The sequence below is a fragment of the Neopsephotus bourkii genome, unplaced genomic scaffold (genome assembly GCF_033783945.1).
Source record: "Neopsephotus bourkii isolate Nb327-2 ecotype Australia unplaced genomic scaffold, CSIRO-AGI_Nbou_v1 NB_972, whole genome shotgun sequence".
Classification (NCBI taxonomy): Eukaryota; Metazoa; Chordata; class Aves; order Psittaciformes; family Psittacidae; genus Neopsephotus; species Neopsephotus bourkii.
The window spans coordinates 83,854-110,674 of NW_026901466.1; the positions used below are offsets into that span (position 1 = coordinate 83,854).

Sequence of the window (26,821 nt, forward strand, 5' to 3'; positions counted from 1 at the left end):
TAAAGCCTTTGTCCTACAGAGATGCACCTATGCTTACAACACGTTGCCCCTCCAGTTAGACAAATGGGATAAAATCAAGAATGTGAAGTCATCTTCTTGTCAGGGAAGGCTGAAAATACTGCTGCTGCAGTTTCCACAGCACAGGATAATGGACTTTCTGGTGCTTAAGTAAAATGTTTAGGTCAGATCCATTAATGTATAAAAAAACAATAGCTCTCTGATGTTGTATTGTAAGAGCTTTTATGAACCAAGACTCCAATAACAAGCAACTCAGCCCTAGATAAAGTAATTCAGAGAGCACAGGCTGTTTTTGCAAAGGTGTTCTGAAATGATTCTCTTTTGAATTCACCTAAGTGTGCTTTATTTGCTGAATATTTCAAGCCTCGAGTTGTGAACTTACTTGCTCTGCATACATGCTTCACATCTAACTTTTCTCCTTATTGAAATGATTGCCTCAGAATAAGAAGGAAAAAAGTTTCAATATGTTAAACTCTGCTTCCAAAAGGACCCACTTAATGCTACCAAACCTTTTCTTAGTAACATCTTCCCATATGATTATTCATTTTAATCTGCAGATCTCACAGTATATTATAAATGTTCTTTAGAATGGCAGCTCAGGGCTTTGCTGGAAGGAACACAAAACATTACTGCCACCATTTTCTGTTAACTTTCCCCAGTGGTGTCTGACGAGCTCAGGGAATCGGAGGTGCCGAGTTGCTGTGAGGAACTGCATGGCCCCGCCTCATCTCTCTGCTCCTTCCTCCTCACATGTACATGCTTCTGCTGTGAAACGGAGTGCCCTCTTCCCCTTGATCCACAAAGAAGAGTGCAGGAAAAGCTGCTTTCTTTAAGTAAAAGTATCACTGGGAAGCACATTTATTGTTGATGGTTGCATAATGTAATAATTTTAGACTGCTTTATCATTACTGAAGTGATGAAGCCAGGTAGTGTGTGCCTGTTTTGTGTCATGCTTGGGTAGGCAAGGGTTTTCTGTTTGTTAAAAAGAGTAAGAGTGAGAGGACAGAGTGCAGTGGCACATCCACAGCAGACCCACTGCATAGACTGCGGCAGGTGTATAAGAGAAAATGTTTGTTGGCCCTAGAGCAGTGGTGCTTAAAACCAAAAACTGAGGCCAGAAAGATTGGAAACACTTTGGGGTCTGTAGGGTCTTGAACTAACAATTCCAACAAGTATTACCAAGAACAAGTTCCTGTTAACACACAAGTCTTGGTAACTTTTGTACATGGAGGAAAGATCAGAACTGTTCATTTATACAGAATTTCAGGAATACTTGAAACCTATTTATGTTTAGCCATGCTTCAGACTGAAGGATGACTGCGGACTCATCAAGTGCAAGTTGTTGTCCATTCATCTGCATTAAGGTATAATCCACATAACAGGCAGCTTGCACAGTAATTGAAGCAAACTTTGCTTTAATTGATGCTGAGCTTCCTGACTCTCTGAGCAATGTAATTGCACCTTTTAAAAGTATTATGAACCTTTCCCTTAAAAGTAGCTTTTGCAATTTAACAAATCCATAATTGCAGCAGCAAAACATTTGCTCCTAGATAAGGGCACTTGTGCAGTATTGGTAATTAGTTTGACCTGGCCAGATGCCTCCTGATAAGGCACAGCAGAGAGCTGTCATCTGTTATACTTAAGAATTTAATTCTCTTAAATTGTAGCACAGCATGTACATAGTAATAAGTCAGAAATTACCAATTGAATTGGATTAGGTTTAGTGGTACACTGTGGTCTCATCTAGTCCATACCACTGAGAGAAGAAAACAAGTCCTTGTTCTGGTTATGCTGACACATGATTTAGCTGGCTTTTATTCCCCTTTCAATTCCTCTGCTTTCTTTGCAGACATTGCACAACCTCTGCCCTCTGTGGATGTTTTCACATCATTGCAACCCTCACTTTCCCTCAGTTGACATCCTTCCCCTTCTCTATCAGCCTCTGCTATCAAAGTCAATATTCCTTTTTCGTATGGATAAAGTACCACCATCTCAAGCCTGGCCACTCTTGTACAAAACCATCATAAACCATTTAAAAACAAAGAAGCATGACTCAACTTCTTCATCTTCTTGAAACCAGGTATCAGTTTGGGGACTGTTCCTCCAGACTTGTCCTTGCAGCTTGCTGCCTGCCCAAAGTGTTTCCCAGAAACAGGGCTGGCAATATAAGCCACTGGACATGAGGCTTTGTGTCCTTTCTTTCTTTCCCATTAAGTCAGGGGAGAAGTGGTGCTGCCCAGGGCAGCTTATTTGTTGTCAGTCAGACCATGCTGCATTTAAAGGGGTTTTATTGTCTGATGGCATCTTCCGTGTGAGAAGCTCTATCCCAAGCTTCTAGTATGAGCTGGTTTTTATGGCTACCTCAGTGCTCCATCTGGCTTAAACTGTCTGTGAGCAGAGCCAGCCTGGGAGCTCTGTTTTAAGGAGCGGTAAACCATTGGCAACATGTATGGATGTAGACTTGATTTTTAATCTTTAGGGTTTCTGTACATGTGTTCTTGAGGAGGAATTAGGGCTTGTGACGAAGGAGGATGTGGGCATAGGGGTGGCTTGTTCTTGCCAGGCTGGTGGCCAGCATTGCTGGGAGGAGGTGGTGAGTCATGGAGGGCCGTGGCCACACTGGCAAAGCACAGAGCTCTTGGCACCTCTACAGAGGAATGTGGACCAGGGATGGGGGAAGATGCTTGTGTTGTGGTTTCAGAGTAAGTCATGTTAATGTGAGTTTTGGAGGCAGGTTCTTGCTGAAACATGTTTAAAAGTCTACAGCAAATGGAGTTTGAGGAGATGTGCAATATGGAAGGTGAAACAAATAAGAAACAATTAAAAGAGCAAGAGAAGGAGAGCTCAGGAGTGAGTAACCAGTCAGGTTTTATGCTGGATATAAATTAACTGGGATTTTATCTCTTGGATCTAAACAAAAGGACAGAGTTGAAAATGAATCCTGATTCTCCCACTTGCTTTATGTATCTAAGATACCTCCACCAAGGGAATAATTTTAGGTACACCTCAGAGGAGAGGAGTAAGTCTTCTGTCTCTCAGAAGAGAAGAAAGTAACATCTCTAAGATTTGAATCACACCCCTGAAAAGTCTCTTTTTGTCTTGTTGATTAGAGAAGTAATTGATCAAGTTGGGAGACATCTGGGCCACAATCTTGCTTGTTTCTTAAATGCCTATTAGTTGCAATGAAGTGATTTAGATTTAATTAGAGTAAGATAAGGTGGGGTGTTTGGCTTACATTTCAATTTCTTGTTTAAGGTGTTTGCACACGATAGACTGAAGTCACCCAAACACCACATGGATGGGATGCGGGCTGAGGTTTGCTGTGACTCTCACCACAGATCGTTTTTAGCCTCGTGTGTGAGGAGATGGGCGCACAAGTGTATAATGATGGCAAATGAGCAATTGGGATTAAAACAAGTTAGGACTGAATTTGCCATTCCTAAAGGCTGGTTGTTTTGCAGGATGAAATCCATTTTGCTGATCTGTGGTTGGTTTCCAGATGCCCTGAGTTCTGGCATATGAGCTGTGTTTAGCCCACCACTAGCTGGTTTAGGGAGGAATCAACAAGCAATATGTGTTTGCAGTGCTGGAAGGCTCCCATTCTTCCTCTCTCCAAGTAAATTTATATTCTTTTCCATGAAACAGCTGAACATGTGGGTTTTGAGTGGAACTTCTTTCCAACAGCAAGGCTTAAACAAGCAAACAGGATGAGAGAAAGGGATCCTTCTGAATGTCAGTGCTGCTTTATCATGGGTAGAAGAGAAACTTGGGAGTAACTGCTGATGAAAAATATTAAATGTTTTCATGTTCTTTTACTGCTTGGAAAGATTTTGAAGAAAATCCTCAGATTGTAACTTGTAAGATCAGCCTGCCGTCTTAAAAGCTGATTATGTGTAAATTTAATTATAGAGAGGTCTTCTGAAGTATTCAGGCTATATTTAAGATAATGAAGTTTTGTTCCTTAATCTAATTTTGGCTTCCATCTGGACGAAATTAAAAATCCAAATCATGCATCATTTCAGTACATAAAAATGTCTCGTAACCTGCTTTACTGTCCTATCCTGTGTCTTGGACATAAACAAATAGCTGGGTCAGGGGGTTGTGGAGCATGGGATGCAGGGGTCCCATGCCATGCTGATCTGGATCTCTGCCTTGCTGTCTATAAGCCTGATGCTTAAGGGATATTTATTTTATTAGACAAACATATCCTTTATTGAAAAGGATATATTCCTTCTTAAAATAGCTTTTTATTTTAGGTTTGGAATTTTAAAAAAATCTTAAGCATGGAGTGCTGAGTTCAGTGAATTTCTGACCATTTTAATTCTACATTTGCTCTAGTTTTCATATGCTAACAGACATAGTTTCTTTCTTTTCTGCTATCCAGATGACAAGATTTCATGGTTGGAGAAACTCAGTTTAAGTCTTCCTGCTGTACTAGCCCAAGTCATTCTGTCCTCCCTGGTATTTGTACTGGTGCCAGTTTCATGGGTCACCACAGAAGGTTAATATTTGCTAATGGCAATTTGCTCTGGGTTTATGGTGCTATAAGACCATACTTACTGAATGCTACCTGATTGCAGCCCACAGCATAATGCTAGCTCACATCAGTGTCCCTGTGTATTCTCTCCACTCACTCATGTGCTCTTGTTGCTGTAAAGACTCCCTTTCTTTTCTTTTCCGTGCTGCCACAAGGCAATTTTGTGTTATTATCACAGTGTTAAGAGCAAAGACTCTTATCTAGCATGTTCCTATTCCTTTTACAACAGATGGCCTACAAATATGACATCAGTTCTGCTGCCTCTGCATCTGAATGGTTTTCTTTTCCTTTTTCCAGGTGCAGTATAAGAGGAAAGATGTTTTCCCGACTGAGAGCCGCTACCACTCCCTGTGCAATGGCATGTCGCAGCGTGCACACGAAAGAGAAGGGCAAGCCACTGATGTTGAACCCAAGAACAAACAAGGTTGGTTCTGTATGGTTATCAAATACCTTATCTTCATTCGGTAATTGTCCAGTGGAGCTTGGTCCAGGGTTAAACCACCTCCTGGAGGTGTACTGGGACACAGCCAAAAAAGGGTACAGAAGACAGAGGAGTCAGCGATCATTTCAGGTTTACTACCTGGACGCCTACAGTACAAGGACATCCAATAACACCACCTGCTTCTATCAACTTGCGCCTCCCCTTGTTTGCTATCGTTTACACGATCAGTACTGCTCCTTCTTGTGCCAAATGAAGAGTTGCTGATTCTTGCTGATTACTGGCTTAGGTTTTGGGGCTGGTTGAATTCAAGTAAAGCTTTAGCAGTTAAAGAGACTTATTTCATAGTCTACAAAAGTTAATTCTGAATTCAGTCTTGCTTGTGATAGAAAGTGTTACCCTCTTTGTCTTAGTCCTTGCTTTTTTCTGCAAGACTGTGACTTGGGACTGAGCCATATGAATAAGAAGCATCCCTGTGCAGAGAGTTGGACTGAAACCATCTAAAAATAAACCTTGAATAGAGCTGGGAGGTAGAGATGTTAATTCTCTGCATGGGGAGGAGCTTCTCCTAAGAAAGTAACTTTTTTTTTTTTTTCACCCTTCACAAAAGATTTCCTGTTTCCACAAACCCATTCCTAATCTCTTTGTTTTTTTTCCTGTAGTAGTAGCCTTCAGGAATCTTCAGGAATGTGCAAACTAAAACTAATAAGAAATGAGATGAGAGCTTTTGGTAGCTCATCCAAGATGTTCAAAGTAGCCAACAAAAGTGACAAAGCTAGCTTCCTCTGGCAGGGTATTTCCTGAGCAATGGAGCTATGGAAGCTGAACTTCCATAGTTCTGTCTTGTGTTAGTAATATCTCCTTTTTTCCCCTTCCCCATTCTCTGATTTTTATTCCCCTCCGCTTTCCTTTAATGCATCATATTTCCCCTTCACTGTTAACTTTCTTCCCTTCCTTTTCTGCCCATGGCCCTGACTCCTCCTATCCCCTTGTGCTCTTAGCTCCATCCCATGCCCTGTTTGCCTGCATGCAAAGAAGCATGTGCTGCTATAAGCTGGCCAGCTGGCAAGCCAAACACATAACCCCAAGCCTCTCAGCAGAAGGTCTAGGCTGGCTCTTTCCCCTGCATGGCAAACCTTTTTGGTCCCTCTCCTGTCCCTGCCTCTCTTTTTGTCAGAATTAGATGTTGGCCAGTGGGCTCAAAATATCCATGGAGAATATTAAGCTAGAAACTGAAGGCTGTATCTCCCTGTGTTCTGCCTTTAACTACAGGGAGAATTGCTCCAGTGTGCCTTTTGGCAAGCATGATTCCTAAGTGTCCTCAAGAAGAGAAGAGGACAACGTGTAGACCTGCAGTCATGTTTCTTTCTGTTCCTTGTGTGACGTGCTTAGATACTGCATGAATGCAGGTTGTCTGTAGAGAGCATGAGCTGTAGAGGTTAGAGACTGGCTGACTGCAGAAGTGAAATAGGGTTTGCCGTGTCAGGGAAGGAAAACAAGAGCAGATTGGTGTGATTTGTCAAGATCAGATTATCCTGAGTCTTTTCTGAACTATAAACACTTTGACATGCCCTGTAAGCGTTTCCAAGGCTGATTATGCAACAGTATTCAGAAACAAGAACAATAGGTCATTTCTTACTGTTTTTATAGTGGTGATATTATTTTAATTTTTATTACTCTTTTTTTGAGCCTGGAATTCTCTGGTGAACTGAGGACATTGCAGTATTTATGGTTTGGGTCTTTTTGAGGAGGAACAGGGAAGATCAGAGAGCTGCTGACTAACAGCAGTTTAGTTTTCTTGACTTCTGAATGTCTCCAAGAAATATTACTTGTGAGAGGTGAAAAACTTGTCATATTTGTTTGTCTCTGTTGTGTCAGTCTGACTTTAAGGCTAACACCTGTTTGAATGAATCTGTTAGCTAGTTAAGTGATCCTGCTTGAGACAGGATGCAGTATCTATATAGAGATCTGTTTTGGAAATTCAGCAGAGAAATAAATGATTGACTAAATATGCAAAGTACTTTACCCCTTGTGCTTTTCTTGTCCCCAGTGCCTCATGTGCATATATGTGTATCATACATATGCAGGCACAGATAAAGGTCTTTATCTCTTGCTGGCAGCTTGTTGAGATTATCATTTTTAGCTGTTGATGTTTAGCTTTTACAGTCCCCATCAACTCTGCAGAACATTTGGTCTTCCTTTATTACGTGGGCCCTAAAGTAAGAACTGCAAGATGGCAGCATCAGTAGCAGAAAACCGCCCTTCCCCTTGTACAAATGGATCTGTTCTTGGGCTGTGCTATAGGAGTGTCTTTTTTTTCCTCTCATCATTTGTGTTTTTAATTCTTATTTTTCCCATCCTTACCTATCTTTTGCTTGTGCATACTACACCTGCATGAGCTGGTTTGGTCTTTTATGGTTCCATGATGTTTGATTTCAGCTCTGTGACAGGGATTCAAGTTACAGTTAATTGGCTTCAGGACATTTCATTCTGCTGAAGATCCCTGCTGTGACAAGGCAGCATTTTAAGCCTGTTGGATGCTTAGAACATTCTTAGGACAATCTCGTTTGTTTCGTACTGGCAATTAAATTGCTACTTATATTGTAGTAATGCTTCAGATTCTCACTCAAGGGTCAGGATTTATTCTTCCAGCACAAAACATGATGTGTGACTACATGATCCCTGACCTTGGTAATGTCCATTCTGCCATATAGAGTGGCATCAGTATGTCTTTATCTTCACCAGAAATACATGGGCTGTAATACCATCTGTATGTTAGCTTTCTGTGTGCGTGCCGCAAATTTGTGGCACTTAATAATTTGTAACACTTTCTGTGTTTTAGTTGGTGACTTTTCTACCTTGTGGCATCAGTTCTCCTTATTCTCTAAGTGTGTGACTGTTTTGTGTGGTTGACTCCATTACCCCTTTTCTGTCACTCTGTTTCTCAATACTGTGTGGTTATTTCATTCTTTAATTTCTTTCTCCTGTACTGACAGTGCCTCTCAAACTTTAAGCTGCAGCAAACATCTTTAGGACATTGCATTAAACACACATGCATGCATACATATTTTATGCGTGCATGTACCTGCATGGGCACATGTGCATGGGATTACATGGTAGGTTTTCTTAAAAGAAACCATATAAGGAAGAAATTCTTTACTGTGAGGGTGTTGAGGCACTGGAATGGGTTCTCCAAGGAAGTTGCGAATGCTCCATCCCTGGCAGTGTTCAAGGCCAGGCTGGACAGAGCCTTGGGTGACATGGTTTAGTGTGAGGTGTCCCTGCCCATGGCAGGGGGGTTGGAACTGGATGATCTTAAGGTCCTTTCCAACCGAAACCATTCTATGATTCTATATCACAAGTGGCAGTTTAACCCCAGACCGATTCATGAGGAATTGTCCCAGTGTCTGTCTTCCATATGGGTGCTCATCTTCTCATCTGTTGTGTTTAGCTAGACTACTAATTACAGTTTCATCTGTGTTCGTTCCCCACGTTTTCAGCTCAATTTCTTTTCCTGTATGCCTTAATGAATACTTCCAGAAACTCTGACAGTTTCCTTTTGTATAAAGAATCAGTTTCCTTAAGAAAGATATATGTAACCTCACTGACTTTAGGTAAATATTCAAACTGTGTTTCCAATTTGGAATAAAAAACAAAGAAACCCAACCCAGAGTTAAAGCTACTTGGACAAAACAAATAAGATAGCACAAGAGAATGGGCAGAAATATAATAAGAACTTGAAGATCTAAAAGCAGATTGTCCTTTCCACTGTCCTTTCTCACCATGCTGATTTTGACACATTCGATTTCTTTTATTTTAATACTTCAGACTGTGTCAGTTGGGTTGAGCAGCCAGGGTGTGGAATACACAATGCCCATCTGCCTTCCTGGGGAAACCAAGATAGGCAGGATGTGGAGATGTACTTCAGATGATAATTGTCATGTCGCTAGGAAATGCAGTGCTTGAAACAATACCGTTTCTGATCGGTTGCAAAGAAATATTCTAGAAGGCAGGAAATGGATAGAAACTGCTTTTATCAGCTTCCTTGCGACCTGCATGCTTTTAGAGGGAATTAAATGTGGAAAGATGGACCTGTTTAACCAGCTTTTATCATCTGCCTGAAAAGGTGCTATAGGTGTTAAAGGTGGTAGGTTGTACTGTACCTCATTTTACTTAGATCAGCTGTTCTGCTCAGGACTTGTGAGCTGGTGGATGGAGGAAGGAAGGAAACTGTCTTTGCTTTTAATTTTTTTTTTTTTTTTTGCTTCGGGTTTTTTTAGTTGTAGGATTAATGCCATTAAAGGGGAACAAAAGCAATGTCATCTGCTCAGTTAGAAAAACAGCAGCTTAATGAAATGTCTCTGAGGTGCTCAGGGATGCTATATGATGAACCATTTCAGTCATCATGCACATGATTTGCGAGGTACAGCTTTACCATAACTGTCGGTGCTTGGAAGCAAACCCGGGGGATTTTCTTCCCAGTGTGAAGGCTGTTTCTGATTTTTCCCCATTTTCTGCAGGGGGGATGCTTTTAGTTGAAGCCACGTCATTAGTAAATGAGAGCTACTGCAGGCAGCAGCCAAAGTGGCTTACATTTGCTTCCACACATACAGAGGCAGTACAAGAAATGGTGGCATCTTTGCCTGCAGTGAGACTATGGGTTTTAAAGGCTGAATAACCTGGGGAATGTCTGGGTCATTTTATGATCAGCAGGGAGTTAGATTGCTGTGCTCTATCAGCTGCTCCCTCGAGTATGTTACAACTTTCTGGAAGAATAAAGATTGAGTTTAAAAGATGAAGAAGGAGAAATCAAAGGAGATTTCCATGCTGTCACTGTTCTCATAAACAGAAAGAAACTTTGAATCTGTGGCTGAGATAGCAAATACACCTTTGATTTATATGCATGAGCTTCATTAATTTTCAGTGGAGACATGTTGTGCAGTCGTGAACTTAGATTTATCAAAAGGAAGCAGAGTTAAGAGAAGCAGCCCACAATCCAGTGTAAAACCTGCTTTATTTTAAAAATGTTTATGATGCTACTTCAAAGACCACGATATACTGCTGAATATAACAATGATTAGAAGTTACATGAAAACCATTTGATTATATCTCCCCTGTGAAGTAAGCTAACTCATTTCCCAAACAGACTGTTTGGATATATTCTGATTTACATTTTTATGAGGGGCTTGGAATGAGGTTTCTGTTACAAACTCTACAGGTTTGCAGGGTGCTTGGGGGCATTTATGGTATCACTTAAAAGTATCCCCTCCTATATATATATATATATGTGTGTGTGTGGATGTGTGTGTTTATACAGCTGCAAGACTTTGTAGGTGAGGAAAAAGTTACAGAATAGAATCATAGAATAGTTAGGGTTGGAAAGGACCTCAAGATCATCAAGTTCCAACCCCCACGCCATGGGCAGGGACACTTCGCTCTAAACTGTATCACCCAAGGCCTTGTCCAACCTGGACTTGAACACTGCCATGGATGGAGCATTCACAACCTCCCTGGGCAACCTCTTCCAGTGCTTCACCACCCTAACAGGAAAGAATTTCCTCCTTATATCCAATCTAAACTTCCCCTGTTTAAGTTTTAACCCATTACCCCTTGTCCTATCACTACAGTCCCTAATGAAGAGTGCATCCCCAGCATCCCTATAGGCCCCCTTCAGATACTGGAAGGCTGCTATGAGGTCTCCAGGCAGCCTTCTCTTCTCCAGGCTGAACAGCCCCAACTTCCTCAGCTGATCTTCATATGGGAGGTGCTCCAGCCCCCTGATCTTTCTCGTGGCCCTCCTCTGGACTTGTTCCAACAGATCCATGTCCTTTTTATGTTGAGGACACCAGAACTGCACACAATACTCCAAGTGAGTTCTCACGAGAGCAGAATAAAGAGGCAGGATCACCTCCTTGGACCTGCTGGTCACACTCCTTTTGATGCAGCCCAGGATACAGTTGGCTTTCTGGGCTGCACGCGCACACTGAAGCCAGCTCATGTTCATTTTCTCATCGACCAGCACCCGCAATTCCTTCTCCTTGGGCTACTCTGAATCTCTTCTCTGCCCAACCTGTAGCTGTGTCTGGGATTGCCTCGACCCAGGTGTAGGACCTTGCACTTGGCATGGTTAAACTTCATGAGGTTGGCATCAGCCCACCCCACAAGTGTGTCAAGGACCCTGTGGATGGCATTCCTTCCCTCCAGCGTATCAACCGAACCACACAGCTTGGTGTCATCGGCAAACTTGCTGAGGGTGCACTCAATCCCACTGTCCATGTCGGCGACAAAGATGTTGAACAAGATCGGTCCCAACACTGATCACTGAGGGACACCACTCGTTACTGGTCTCCAGCCAGACATGGAGCGACTGAGCACAACTCTTTGTGTGCTGCCATCCAGACAGTTCTTTATCTACCGAGTGGTCTGTCCATCAAGTTGATGTCTCTCCAATTTAGAGACAAGGATGTCGTGTGGGACAGTGTTGAATGCTTTCCACAAGTCCAGGTAGATGACATCAACTGCTCTATCGCTGTCCATCAGTTCTGTAGCCCCATCACAGAAGGCCACCAAATTGGTCAGGCAGGATTTCCCCTTTGTGAAGCCATGCTGGCTGTCACCAAGCACCTTGTTGATTTTCATGTGCCTCAGCATGCCTTTCAGGAGAATCTGCTCCAAGATTTTGCCAGGCACAGAGGTGAGACTGACTGGTCTGTAATTCCCTGGGGCATCCATTTTCCCCTTCTTGAAAATGGGGGTTACATTTTCCTTTTTCCAGTCATCGGGAACTTCACCTGACTGCCATGATTTTTCAAATATGATGGCCAGTGGCTTAGCAACTTCATTTACCAGCTCCTTCAGGACCCGCGGATGGATTTCATCAGGACCCATGGACTTGTGCACGTTCAGATTTTTAAGATGGTCTCGAACCAATTCCTCTCCTACAGTGGGCCCAAGGTCTTCATTCTCACAGTCCCTGTGTCTGCCTTCCAAGACATGGGTGCTGCAGTCAGAGCCTTTGCCAGTGAAGACTGAGGTAAAGAAGTCATTCAGAACCTCAGCCTTCTCCAAATCCTGTGTAACTAGTTCACCTGAGAGCTTCCTGAGGGGGCCTACGTTCTCCCTAATCTGTTTTCTATTTGCTATGTATCTGTAGAATCCCTTCCTGTTATCCTTAATATCCCTAGCCAAGTTTAATTCTAACTGGGCCTTAGCTTTCCTAACCTGGTCTCTAGCTTCCCGGACAACATCCCTGTACTCTTCCCAGGCCGCCTGTCCTTGCTTCCACTTCCTATAAAACTTTTTTCATTTGAATTTTCCTCAGCAGCTCCTTATCCATCCAAGGAGGTCTCCTGGCCCTCCTGCTGCACTTCCTTCTGGTTGGGATGCAACACTCCTGAGCTTGTAGCAGGTGATCCTTGAAGACCAACCAAGAGTCTTGGGTGTCCCTGCCCTCCAGGGCTATATCCCATGGAACCTTACTAAGCAGGTTCCTGAAGAGGCCAAAGTCTGCTCTTTTGAAGTCTAGGGCAGTGAGCTTGCTGCACGCTCTTCTCACTGTCCTAAGGATCTCAAATTCGACCATCTTGTGGTTGCTGCATCCAAGGCTGCCCTGCAGTGCCAAATTTCCAACGAGCCCTTCCCTGTTGGTGAGCACAAGGTCAAGCATGGCACCTCTCTTTGTTGGTTCCCCTATTACTTGCAGAAGGAAGTTGTCTTCCACACAATCGAGGAACCTCCTGGATTGCTTGTGCCGGGCCGTACCGTCATTCCAACAGATGTCAGGGCGGTTGAAGTCCCCCATGAGATTCCTCTTCATTAGGCGGTCTGTAACAGATCCCCACAGTAATGTCTCCCATCGCTGTTTTCCCTTTAACCCTGACCCACAAGCTCTCTGTTAACTGCTCAGCTGTCCCCAGACAGTTCCATACTCTCCAGCCTATCCCTAACATAAAGGGCAACTCCCCCTCCGTGCCTGCCAGGCCTGTCTTTTCTGAAGAGTCTGTAACCTTCCATTCCAACACTCCAGTCGTAGGAGCCATCCCACCATGTTTCTGTGATGCCTGTAATGTCATACCCCCATAGATGAGCACACATCTCTAATTCCTCTTGTTTGCTCCCCATGCTACGGGCATTTGTATAGAGGCATCTGAGCCGAGCTCCAAATGAAGCCGGCTCATTGGCTGGAGCAGCTGGAATATCTCTGCATTGTTCCAATCATTTATTATAGGTGCTGGCAGCTGACTGGGTGTGTTGGGATGGAATGATGCTCCCCTCCCCCAGCACTTCTAGTTTAAAGCATCCTTGACCAGTCTGGCAAGCCTCCTACCAAAACTGCTCTTCCCCTTCTTTATCGGACCAGCTCCACCAGCCCCCGCTAGACCTGGCCTACAAACTTGGGTCCCATGTTCAAGACACCCAAACCCCTGACTATGGCACCACCCTTTTAACCATTTATTAACCTGGCTAATCCTCCTAGCTTTTTTTAGGTCCTCCCCTGTATCCTGGAGAATAGACGAAAGGACTATCTGAGCTCCAGAGCCCTTAACCACCTCTCCCAGGGCTCTGTAGTCCTTCTTTATGTTCACCAGGCTACTACTGTCTATATCCCTAGCACCCACATCTATCACCAGAAGTGGGTAATAGTCCGTGGGGCTTACTAGAGCAGGCAGCCTCTCTGCCACATCCCTGATCCATGCCCCTGGTAGGCAACACACCTCCCTTGAGAGCAGGGCAGGCCGACAGACGAGTGCTTCTGTCCCTTTCAAAGTAGAATCCCCTACTACTACGACCTGCCGCTTTTTCCTGGTTATCACCACTAGTACTTCTCTGCCTAGAAACCTCTCGGTATTACTTGCTCAGTGGTGCTATAAAAATCATGCTTGCAGGATTTAGGTCTCCTGTTCACCTTCATGCAAAGCAACTAGAATTTTTATATGCTGATATTTATAGCACCACTCACTTTGTGTAGTAGAGCCCAGCTGTTACGGTCAAAGTGAGGTCCTACTGCCAGACACACAAACATGGATTAAAGGCACAGTAGTGGTGATCCAGTGTGAGCTTGTCTTAATAACTGTCAACACTTCTTTTTTTCTTTTCTCATGGCAGTACATCAGTTTTCTTGCAATTAATTTGTCCACGTGCATTAATTTATTCATTTGTGGTCTTTGAAGTGTGCTGGGTTTTCTCTGATGCGTTCCTTGCTTTGTCTATCCTGCCTTGGAAAGGACACCTGATTTTTCTGAGCTATAAAGAGGATTAAGGGGCCTAATCAAAGTGAAAGTCAGTGCATAACGCTCAGAGAAAGGACACTGTGGGTCAAAGAAAACAAAAGAGTGATCCCTGTGACTTAAACCCACGTCATTACAGCATTTCTGCATTTAATCCCAGTGGAAACCAGCAAGGATTTGGCTCTTAAACAGGTGCTGGGATCTTAAGTGCCTTTGAGAATATCAGTCCCACTGCTGCGAATTGCTGAGTGCCTCCTGATTCACTCGGAACTGATTGCTGGTGCTGTCAAACTGTACTGACCTTCACAAAATGAGGGAAAACGCTGAAAAATGTGTAATTCTGCAGCTCCTGGGCATGTTAGTTTAAGGAAGATCCTGTAAGGTGCTGCGTAGGGACCAAGCCGCAATCCCGAATCCAAAACAAGAGGTGGCTGGTGTTTATGGATGAAGACAGTGAATGGGAATAGAGCAAGTGTTGGAAGGGCTCTGGGTTTTTATAGTGCTGCTCTGGACAAAACTTGTGCTGTTTTAGTTGGAAAGAAGATCAGATTTCTGTGTGGAGGCTGATGTTGTTTAGGTTCCTGAATTAAGCCTGGGCAGAAATTACGTGCATCTTTGAATGTGGTATGATCTAATTGTCCTGTAAATAAACAGCTGGAAATACTTAGTACCACTTAAAAATTCACTGTGTTTAAGGTTATTGTAACTCCAGGTACACTGATAGTCCAGGTTGCCTGTAGGCTGGGAACAGTGTGAATAAACCAAATAAAGATGGGTTGTGCTTCGTGCTGACCTCAGGGCTCATTTGATATTAAGGACCTACACAGTTTAAGGTCAGTGTGCAGGGAAATCAAGGAAACGCCACATCCCAGAGTCATGCTAATAGTGGGAATTAGAAATTAGGAAGGCTTTGTTTCTCAAGGACTTGAGAGTTGCTGATGGGGAGGACGTAGGTTTTGCTAGTGACATATTTCAGCTAGTTGAGAGCAAAATGTCAGTGTTGCCAGTACGGTAGCACTGAAGGGATTCTGGCCTTTGACATGCTAGTGACATTAGTGGCTTTACTGGCCAGTGTTTATCTATTTTCTGGAAAGAGACTTAACTTGTTTCCTTTTTTCCCGTTCTTCTTAATATTGTCTTTTAGCATTGTTTTTTATTTTGTGGTGGCTAAAGTAACAGTACTACAGATGTTTACCAGCTGTGCTCAGCTTTGTATTCTATTGCACTGCAAGTACAGTTTGTGTTTAGAAGCAGGTTTTTTTGTCACCCTGAACTTCTCAGGGTGACAAATTAGGGGGTAGTTAAGGAAAAGGGGAGGATAGCTGTGACACTTTTGCATGGTTTGCTTCCATGCAGCTTTGGAAGATGCGTTTTTGTTCCCATATAATGTTTCAGTATTTAATGTTTCCGTATGCAGAAGCGAAACTAAGTAAATAATTTGCAAGATAGGATAAAAAATACAGCATTCAGTGTGTTCTTGTGTTTTTTTTCCTCATGCCAGTGCTGCTTGCATTGTTGTGTTCTCAGTGGAAATTCTGGATTATTCAATTCAGTTTCCAGAAAAAGAGTATCAGGTGACTAAAGTGACTGTTACACCCAGAAAAGACCAGCAGCAAGGATAAAAAGTTCAGGAGCAAGCCTCATCTGAAATTTATTTACAGAGAATGCTGGAAGAATACTTGAGAATAACAATGACATGAGGAAAGAAACCAGTGGTTTGCAGATGACTTGCAGAGAATAGGAAAAGGATAAACTGAGTCCAGTATTTAATGTCAAATCTATTGTATGGAATAATTATTCAATTTTGTATATATATATATATATATATATGTATTTTACATATACATTATATATATAAATTATTTTATCAGAAATACAAAGCATTGATCTACTTTAGGATTAAATATTTTTTAGCAAAGTATTTGCAATTGTTTTTTTGCAAAACACTTTGTTCTATTTTTTTCTTGCTAACTGTTCAAATATTGTATTACTTTTGAGCATAGTATAGAATTAGTACAGAAAAGCAGGTGCAGTGCTTAAATCACTTGGTTCAAGCTTGAATCAAAAACAATGGATATTAAATGTTATTTAAATAAGCAAAGAGAAAAATTATGTAAAAATATTAAATTTTTTTTTTTTTTTCCTAAGGAGTAGTTATATTGGTTATAATCCATTCAAGTGTGCTGAATTACACCAAGCGTAGATGCTAATTTAGGGATTTTTTGTTAATGGGCATACTTTCTACAAATACCTGTGTAAGGCTATTCAAACATAAACAGAGGTGCAAGTATATATATTTTCTAGTCTGAATTTGTCTTTTGTGAGAAAATACCGAATTCTTTCGGTGATTTTTTTTCTCTGATTTCAGGAAAAATTTGGGGTGTAATTGCAAGCATAAAACAAACTTTAGGGAGCTTTTATAAATCTTTTTTTTTAACTTGGCAGTAAGCATCTGCTTCCAGTGTGGGGAAATGTGAGAGAATGTGCTGTTGGTTTTTAATCTGTCTGCTGTAGTAAACAAAGGAAGTGTGGTCTGGGAGCAGAACTGCTGTGTCTTGTTCTCATCTCTTTGAAAACACTGCAGCTACCAGACCCCTTCCCTTTCAGATGCTGCTTTTGCGCGCAGATGGATGCACAGCCTTGGCACAGCAAAAGGCTTTCCTGCTTTTTCAGCTCCCCACTTCGCAAATATTTGTTTAGTCATTTTCTGCACTGACCCAGTTGGATGAACTGAAATGAGGAAAGTTTAGAGTTTGGAAGTGGCAAATTTAGAGCAGGGTCAGTTGTTGCGCAAAATGGAGTCAGCATTTTGAGACAGGTTGTCTGTAAAACCGCACTGGGATTAGTTAACGCCTTACAAAGTTACACCCAGGAGCTAACTGTCCGTGAAGTGCCTACCAGTCTCTGCTGGCAGGTAGCTCACAGCAGGCTGTTTTGTGTACTGAGTGAAAAGCCAGTTTTATTGACTGTTATTGTTAAATCATTTTAATTAGTCTTTAAATAACAATAAAGTCTTCACCTTGAAACAGTGAAGAATGGAAATGGTGTGGTATTTGAACAGTTTAACTCTTCTGAAATTTAATCTGTTAACAGATGAGGCTTTTTGGTAGTAGAAAACTGATACATGGATTGACTCCACAACTCATTAGAGTTGTAAAGTAGGTATGCTTTATTCAGCACTGAGGCGCATGGGGATTGCTCCTCCAAAAGCATGCGCGCCCCCCCCTTTGCCATTCAGTTCATTTATATTCCATATAATGATTACCTAAACATGAGATTGCTTCACACCTAATACATATGCAAAACCTATTCCCATCTAGTATTACAATTAGTTTTCTGGCATTTGTCCCATTGGTGCGCCTGTGCAGTGCCTCCTGGTGGTGGTCGTTAGGGGGTTGTGAGGATGAAGGCCTGTAGTTCATCACCGCAAGTAACCTCTTGCCTTCACACAGACTCAGTGGGGTTTCGGCTCCTGTCCATACCTCAGGTTTGGTACAAGCCAGTTTTATGTATCTTAAACCAGAAACTTGTCAAGTTTGTAAATTTTGTTACTCTGGCTATCTTTTGTTCCTTTTCTGTCTAAAGATACTATTTGAACAAGAATGTCTTAAATATTGAGCTATGAATCTTACCTACTACAACTCTGCCTAGCAGCTGTAACTCCTACAATTCTGCTTCACCACTCTAGCAACTCCTATGGTTCTGCTTCACCAAGCACAGCGACTGCTTAAGCAAGCAGGCACAATGTTAACCCTTTATTTCCTGGTATCAAAACTACAGCTGGAAACCAATAAATTAGTTACAGCCCTAAGTAAAAATAAAGAAGTCAGGTTTGATTGTGATCTCAATAGAAGCATTGGGGCAATTCAGTAACTCTGGGATCTGGCTCGATTACTGAAGCAAATAGAGCAATGCGGACGAACCTCTGTGGACTAAATGTTACTGTAGTTGCAGGGACCAGGCTGGGTCTGACGCATATGTTCTTGATCAACCTTATGTTCCTATGATAACATTAAAGAAGCAGCTGTTATTTCATTTGTAAACCTTGGTCTGTCTGCAGTAGGATCTTCTCCAGTTTCACAGAGGAAAATGCAGTCTGGCAAAGGGCATGAGGTCCCAGAGATGTGCAAAAGCTGTGGTCAGAAGGGATACACGCATAGGATGAGGAGAAGCAAACACATCTAATCCATGCCTGCTGTGGCTCCTGCTATGACAAAAGAATGGATAGTCAGAAATGGCAGATTATAAGTAGAAATGTTACTAGAAGTAGAAATGCTACTAGAAGAACCACGAGTTATTTCTCACCTCTCTTGTTTTCAGGGTATGGCCTTCACATTACACGAACGACAAATGCTTGGGCTGCAAGGACTTCTACCTCCTAAAATAGAGACACAAGACATTCAAGCCTTACGCTTCCATAAGAATTTGGCAAAAATGACTGATCCCTTGGAAAAGTAAGCACTCTCTGGCCTTGTTTTGTCATGCAAGTAAATGGAAATTGCTGTAAAATATTGCATGGGGATAACTAAACAAGGTTTCAGTGCCTCTTCTGGGTCTTTTGGTTGTTGGGGGTTATTTTCACTTTTGCACAGAAAACTGCTTTCATTGATCATGCATTCATCATGCAGCTAGATGAGGCTGAGAACTTTCTTTTGTTCCATAATCATAAGATAACGAAGAATAATGTGCACAATTTAGCCAGTAACAAAGCTGCAGACCTTGCTGTAATATGTACTGTGTGTTTCTGTAACATCTAAGGTTTGGATGGCAGGTTGTCAGCGCACAGAACTGTTGGGGGAGAGGAGGGGACAGCTAACACATGCTAGAAAAATATGTGAGAAAGAAGGTAAAATGAGGGTTCGATAATTAGGAATGAAAACCAGTGTTTTATCTAGTTACTGCTAAAAGGAATTACAGGGTCAGAATTTTGAAACTCAAAATGTGTAATTTTTTTATATCATTTTTCTATTTAGCACACTAGTTTGGTGAAGAAATGTGGGGTTTTTTTTAATAACACAGTTTTAGCATCCTGTTACCGTTTTCATATATGCTTGTGTATACCTGCATGTGAAAATATGCAGTCTCCTAACAGTGTGAGGAGAACCGGCATGGTTCGAGGCTTACTGGACCACAACAAAACTCTTAATTTCTCACGAAAACCAAAGATGATTTTCAGATACACTCATGTCACTTGCTGTTCTGAAACATATTATGTCATCTGTATTGGCAAAGTGGCTGTAGCCCAAGATGAGTCACTAATTCATTATCTTTATGTAGTTGGGTCAGCAAGACTGAATGTGAATCAGTATGTGGTAGGTTGGTAGGTGAATTTGCAAAAATGCAGGTTTAGTTGGCACACCTGGGTAAGTCCTTCAGAATGAACTTTTGTTAGGAGTTAATCTGTTTTACAACTCTGTTAATATCAAGATTAACAAGACCTTACTGTCAGGACCTTATTTTTTTTGGATGAAAAACTCTTTCACTGGTATTTTGTTAACAGTAATGAGATTCCCAGCTGCATCCTGTAATGAATCCATGGGTTGTCTTTTATTCACAATGCATGTTTACATGTATGGTATGTCATATCCAGTGTTCTTATTTCAGCTTTTCAGTTCTGCTGCTCTCTCTTTTCCAGCTTGTGTTTAGTACTCAAAGTCTTGAGTGGAAGCAGTAATTTTATGCAGAAGGAATACAGGGCAAACCTGTTTTTTGCTTTGACATTTTCCACGTTGTTTTAAATAAGCGTAAGTGTGAAACAGTAAGTGACTTTTTTTTTTCCTCGTTTGCTTAATTTCAGGTATATCTATATAATGGGAATCCAAGAGAGAAATGAAAAATTATTCTATAGGGTATTACAAGATGATATCGAGCGGTTAATGCCAATTGTATACACTCCAACAGTGGGCCTTGCCTGCTCCCAGTACGGCCACATCTTCAGGAGACCAAAGTAAGAACAATATATATGTACTGCTGCTACTTTTAATGCCAGTTTTTCTCAGTAGTTGCCTGAAGTATGGAAATATTTTATTTCATTTTCATTGGAATTCAGGTATGCAGGACTTGTGCCAATTCAGGCAGTAAATGTTCACTAAACAGTGTCTCAAGACCTGGGTTATATCAGAAAAAGAACATTTGAAAATGGAAGTGGTAATCTGTCACATAAATACGACAAGTGCAGGGCTTCAGCTCCCTTCCAGCTTTTTCTAGATGCCTGCCATGGATGCAGTCATGCACTTGACTCGTTAAGAAAGAAACAACAATATACTTTATTGATATGACAAAGTTCAATGGTAAATGCAAACAGTGGTTTAACAAGATTCAATGCAAGGTACACTTGATTATTTACTGTATAGAGGACAGGGTCAGAGAGAACTGTCAGGGAGATCCTCCTGTTGAGTCGTAAGATTCAGAAAGGACCCCCTTACTTTCTAAACTCAGAGAGGAGTCTAGGTACAGCTGGATCCATCCTACACTTGGTCATCAGTTTATGTCTACAGGATTATATATGTGCAATCAGTCCTTTATATCCCTTACTTAAGACTTCAAAGTTTAGCATGCTGTTAATCACTTACTGAGGATCTGTTGTGGCAAGGAATCTCTCAACCTCAAGGAGTAACATTGAGAGGTACTCCGTTCAAGGGAAGATCCTGGAGTGCAGCCTGCTGCTGTGCAGGAGAGCTCCACAGGCCCCAGGCTGCCTACTGCTTATAGAGTGAGATGACTGACTGGTAGTCATAGCTGTGTACCAGCAAGAGGTCTGGATCAGTGTTCCTCACGGTACTTGACCACCAAAGACCAGAGTAAGCTGGATGCAGCAGCCACCACAACCCGCACTGATGGCTGTGGCTTAAGCAGGAGGGAGCATGCTGCCACAGTGTGGGCTGTATTTGTCTGCCGTGACTGTATGACGTGTATGCACTGGAGAAGGGTCTTTGCAACAGTTGGTGATATCTGGTGGCACTACTACAGAAGCAACTGTGACAGTACCAAGCTTTTGGCTTTTCAAAAATGGTAGCCTGGCAATTAATTGGATTAAATGGGGGACCACATGACAATGCCATACAGCTCCTTAATTCCAAGGAGAGTGCTGTTGCTTTCTCCAGCTCTCAGAATCACATCTGAGTCTGGGGATCTGTACCAGAACAGAGCATTTGAAGGGAAATGCAGACTTAAAGGGATTTCTGGAGGTCATCCACTCTCACCCTCTCTTCAGAAGGGGTAACTTCAAGTAGATTCATTGGAGATACTCCCCTGTGCAACCCTGCACAGGGGCAGAAACACAAGGGCGCGCACACCCATACAGCAGTTTTGCTGAAGGAATCTCAGGCTAATTGCAGCTCAAAGCTGTCACTAAAATCTTCAGAGGGCTGGACAGGCCAAGGGGAATGGCTTGAACCTGACAGAACAGGGGAGACTGAGATGAGCTCTTAGGCAGAAGCTCTTCCCTGTGAGAGTGCTGAGGCGCTGGCACAGGGTGTCCAGAGAAGCTGTGGCTGCCCCATCCCTGGCAGTGCTCAAGGCCAGGTTGGACACAGGGGCTTGGAGCAAGCTGCTCTAGTGGAAGGGGTCCCTGCCTGTGGCAGGGGTTGGAACTGGATGAGTTTTAAAGTCTCTTCAACCCAAACCAGGCTGGGATTCTACGTTTCTGCTGGTGGCAAAGGGTCTCAGTGCTGGAGACATCTCATGATGCTCTTTCAGAGCAGCACAGCAGACTTTTTGGGTGCAGGAGCAGTTGGAAGGATGTTGGCAAAGCAGAAAGGAAGAGGCTTGGCTCGTGGTAGCTCAATAGACTGTTGAATGCAGATAGTCCCCGTATTAAAGCTGTGCTAGTAGGAGTCAGTTTTCAGTTAATCTGGCACAGTAAATACACTTGGCTGGCATGAGGTTGGGTTCAGCAGTGACTTCAAAACAACTGTTCAGGTTATTTAGCTCTGTATTAAGGCAATCAGTTCAGACTGGCAGTCGTATCAGCTCATTTCCATGGCACTCTCACTGCAATTCCAGGTACATTTCTGGAGTCCTCTAGAAAGCTTGCAGGCTTTAGTGCTGTGTGGAGGAAGGGCTAATCCTTCACTGCCATAAGGACTTGGGTATGTAGTGCAGCTGCTGTGGTAAAGACAGTAAGAAACTCATGGGTTTGCTCCTGATCTGGGACAGGGGATGTGAAAGATGCACCTTTAGTTCTTATTTTCTTCCTTTCCTCTTCCACATCTCTCGATGTGTTACAGACCAGTTTGAAACTTGTGCTAATCAAAAAGTTGTCTGTATAAGAAGAGGCAGCATGATCTGGAATTCAGGATGTCCTCCCCTTCTTTCTAAGAACTGGCACTTTCCAAGTGTTGGTGATTTATCTGTTACCACCTCTGCTGAGCCTTTCATGCCCCTTTTCTTCCTAAAAACAGAGGGCTTGCTCGAGCAAAAGAAATACAGACACTTCACCTCTCCTCCTTTCTGCTGCTTTTTCTCGGCTCCCATGTTCCCCCCGATGAACAGTCAGCAGGGGGAAGCACTGTTCTTCTGGTCTTGCAGAAGACTATGGTCAGTCCCTGTCTTTATTATCCCTTTCTTTTCCCTCCCCTGACCTTTTGTAATGCCATGGATGGAGATTCACTAAGGTAAAGCCAGGCTTAGGACCATGTTCCCTTCTCATATCCTAAGAGGGGAGTGTAGATCCTGGCCTGTCTGATGCTAACACCAGAGGTATTTTGCCCTCAAGGAGTATTAAAGGTTAATTAAAGGTTATTATCTGTAGTAGTGTAAAATCCAGGTAGCATCAGGAAAACTGTTTCCTCTGTGCTCCTATTTTAAAGTGTCAAAGTACAGACTTCTGTGTTAGAAATTGTCCTTTGAGTGATACATGTCTGACTACGCTTTTGATTTTGAGCAATCTCTTCTGTTTGACATTGAGCTTTATAAAGCAAGGTGAAATTTCTAACTGTTACGATAAATTATTCTGGGTTTGTTTTGTTTTTTATTTCAGAGGATTATTTATTTCTATCTCAGACAGAGGCCATATAAGGTCAATTGTGAACAACTGGCCAGAGAATGACGTTAAGGTACTGACACTGTTTGATATTTTTCCTGGTTTTTATTTAATCTCAGTTGAGCTTCTTAAGATTTGTCACCTTTTGATGGAATTGTAAACACTGAACAATACATCCTTGGCTGTTGGCAATGATGGCAAAATGCAGCTAATGAAGATGAAGTGTACCTTGAAGAACAGTGTTTTATCCTAAATATGAGGTTTGTGGTTTGAGTAAATGGTGATGATGAGAACTAGACTTGCCAAACATTTTATTTCACTTCTTTATTCCACCTTTTGGGGAGGTGTTGGGGGATGCACCTCTAGGTCTTCCTTACTGTGTTACATAGCAGTAGAAGAAATGCGCTTGTCCTCAGATTAGGACAGAGAAGTGGTAGTTTAGAGGCCCACATTTTGCCATTAAGTTCTCTATGGCCCAGTTGAGTCAAGAACCATGAGGAGATGAAGTGAACAATAGTTACAGAAATTTTTTGATGTCTGGATTATTTACAAATGGAAATAATAAAGCCAAGTTACAAGCTGCAGTTTCATACAGCAGCTTGGATTCTTCCCACTCAGTGGGTTTTGGCAAAGAAAAAGCATAGCAGATTCTAACATTAAGCTTTATTGCTTCAAGTAAAATACTCCTTGTAATCTATTTCTTGATTGCGCAAACATATGTGAATTTTTGCTGGTATTGCTCTAAACTTTATGAATTTCAGTGATTGTATATAATTTCACCTCCTTTTGTTTTCAGGCTGTTGTTGTAACTGATGGAGAAAGAATATTAGGTCTCGGAGATCTAGGTGTGTATGGGATGGGAATTCCAGTAGGAAAACTGTGTTTGTATACAGCCTGTGCAGGAATACATCCAGATAAATGCTTGCCTGTGTGCATCGACGTTGGAACTGATAATACAGTGAGTTTCACTGCACTTGGCCTGCCCGAAGTTATCCCTATGAAAAGTATTGAAGAGTACTTAGTCCTGTAAGAGGAGATATTTATTTGAACATTTTTGTTAAAGATAAAACCAAATATTTTATGTAAGGTTAAATAATCTGGAGTTCATTATACCGTAAATATAAGTGACTGAAAAATACCAATTAATTTGTCGGTGAAATGTTGCATTTGGAAGTAATCTGAATGCTGCAGCCCTGTAAAACAGATGATCGGGTTGACCTGACTTTAAGAAGCTGGAAATGTGAATCAGATTTATTAAAGCAGTTTATTGTTCACAGTATTGATTTGTTCCATTTTAAAAGCAGCCATCACCAATCTCAAGTGCCAGCTGAAATTACTGAACATTGATACAGACTGGAGGCAGTTACAGTGGCTATATAAATGCAATATCTTTGGGGTGAAATGTGTTACTGTGAACTCTCAAAAGTGGATATTGAGGAAGTGATTCATCCTGCTACTGTCTGATTTATTCTTTTTCAGACACTCTTAAAAGATCCATTTTATATGGGACTATACCAAAAAAGGGATCGCTCTCAGGTCTATGACGACCTAATTGATGAATTTATGGAAGCCATTACAGACAGGTATGACACTGAATATTCTTGCATGTAATATGGCCAAAAGTGCTGGCAGAAAAAAACCCTAAGACACAGTCCTTGAAACAGTCATTTAGGGAATAAGAATAGGACTAGAAGTCAAGAGGCATGGCTGTATGTCTGCCCCTGTAGTGATTTATCTCTGTGACCTGGAACATGTTGCTTGTAGTTACCTCTTAAGTACACATAGAACAGAGGTGGAACTGTTTCAAACAGTGAAAGTCCCGAGGACAGTCTCTTTCCAAAGATAATAGATTACGTGCAGGAATTGTTTTAAAAGGATTGTATTTCTTGATGTGTCTGGTGATAGGAATATTTGCCATGTTCTGTAGGTATGGCCAGAACACACTTATCCAGTTTGAAGACTTTGGAAACCACAATGCTTTTCGTTTTTTAAGGAAGTACAGAGAGAAATATTGTACCTTCAATGACGATATTCAAGGTACACCCTTTATGTTCCTTAATGTATATATGGAAATTTTGCCTAAAGCTGTAATCTGCCACAGAAGTTTGGCTCACCTTAGATTTGTGCTGCTTTCACAGGGACAGCTTCAGTGGCTTTGGCAGGACTGCTGGCAGCACAGAAAGCCACGGGTAAACCACTTGCAGAGCAGAAAGTGCTGTTCCTTGGGGCAGGAGAGGTGAGTTCTCTTAAGGGCTCTAGAGCAACAAGAGATTTAACTGTCTATTTTCTGGTTCTGTAGGACTCATGGAGATTCACATTCTCTGAATTCCGTTGCAGGACATTTTATATGAGGTCAGCTGAAACACATTAACAGAAGGGACTACCTGCTGAAAGTTGACTATTTGAAAGGTGTTTAACATTTACAAGACTCAGGTGTTTCACTTTCTTACATGGACTTGAAAAAAGCATCAGTGACTTGTGTGTAGTTGAAGGGGAATGTACCATAAAATTATAATCAGTAAGAGAGAGGGAAAGAGCATCTTGTTGATTTTCTGTAGCATTGGAGAGATGTACATGGTGGTTTTCTTAGCAAGTTAAATCAGTGGCTGTTTGCAGCAAGTTTACTGGGGCAGCTGTGTCAGGACCAGCACCATGCTTCTCGGTATTTCAGTGAAATTGCTTCTGTGGTGCTGTAAAAATAACTTAATTAGCTGAAATCTTCTCCAACCAACCAGGGAAGGTCGTGATTGCAGTAACTGGCCAATGTTGTGTTGTTGCCCTGCTCTGCGCTTTCCTCTACCTTATTTCTCCTGCCAGGTTTAGCAGCATGTGCAGTGAGCCAAGAGAAGGGATGCGGAGGTAAGCACTGCCAGCACCTACTTTGTGCCCTCTGTCAGCAAGCCCTTTGTCACAGGCAGCAGGAGCAAAGACAGGATTGGAAAGCAGCTGGGCGCAAAACATTGTGCTATGGTTTCTTGACAGGAGGGCTTGCAGCACTAAATTATTGTTACTGTCTGGTTGGGCTGCTTTACAGTGGCTGCTGAACTGGTACAGACATGGGGGCACAACACCCAGAAATGCTGCCTCTCTCTTGCACTTGAAAACATGACACTGTTGATGCCAGTAGTCTGCCCCCATCTAGGGAAACATTGCTTGTGTTTCAGAACTGGCTTATTAAATGAGTTTTGTGGAGATCTTGCACTGGGTGGTGGTTGTGATCTGTGATGAGAAACCTTTTTTGTGAATTTTTAAAAATCCAAGTCCTTTTATCCTTAAGGCTGCACTGGGAATTGCAAACCTCATTGTTATGGCTATGATGGAAAGTGGTGTTTCTGCTGAGGAAGCCTATAGGAGAATATGGATGTTTGACAAATATGGTTTACTGGTTCAGGTAAGGGTGCACCAAGCCTTGAAATACCACAGTACAGATGGCCAGATGCTTTCTGTGTCTTCTGCACAAAAATAATCAACCTTTTATCTACAGGGCCGAGAACAAAAGGTTGATGCTAATCAAGAACCATTTACGCATCAGGTTCCAGAGCAGATACCAAAGACATTTGTGGAGGCAGTGAATGTACTTCGGCCTTCAGCTATCATTGGTAAGTAAGGCTATTTTT

The 26,821-nt window shown here is 42.1% G+C and overlaps 1 protein-coding gene across 1 annotated transcript in view; it reads left to right on the plus strand.

Moving 5' to 3' along the window:
* LOC133215380 (NAD-dependent malic enzyme, mitochondrial-like) overlaps window positions 1-26,803 on the plus strand; it is a gene marked incomplete at its 3' end in the record, with an annotated part of 29,034 nt that extends 2,231 nt beyond the window's left edge. The window contains exons 2-11 of the mRNA XM_061359378.1: window positions 4,853-4,979; window positions 18,542-18,675; window positions 20,019-20,168; window positions 23,202-23,277; window positions 24,001-24,162; window positions 24,684-24,787; window positions 25,132-25,241; window positions 25,343-25,440; window positions 26,482-26,595; window positions 26,689-26,803. Of these exons, the coding sequence (XP_061215362.1) occupies window positions 4,872-4,979; window positions 18,542-18,675; window positions 20,019-20,168; window positions 23,202-23,277; window positions 24,001-24,162; window positions 24,684-24,787; window positions 25,132-25,241; window positions 25,343-25,440; window positions 26,482-26,595; window positions 26,689-26,803 (1,171 nt within the window). The remainder of the gene's footprint in view (window positions 1-4,852; window positions 4,980-18,541; window positions 18,676-20,018; window positions 20,169-23,201; window positions 23,278-24,000; window positions 24,163-24,683; window positions 24,788-25,131; window positions 25,242-25,342; window positions 25,441-26,481; window positions 26,596-26,688) is intronic.
* Between the last annotated feature and the right edge of the window lie 18 nt (window positions 26,804-26,821).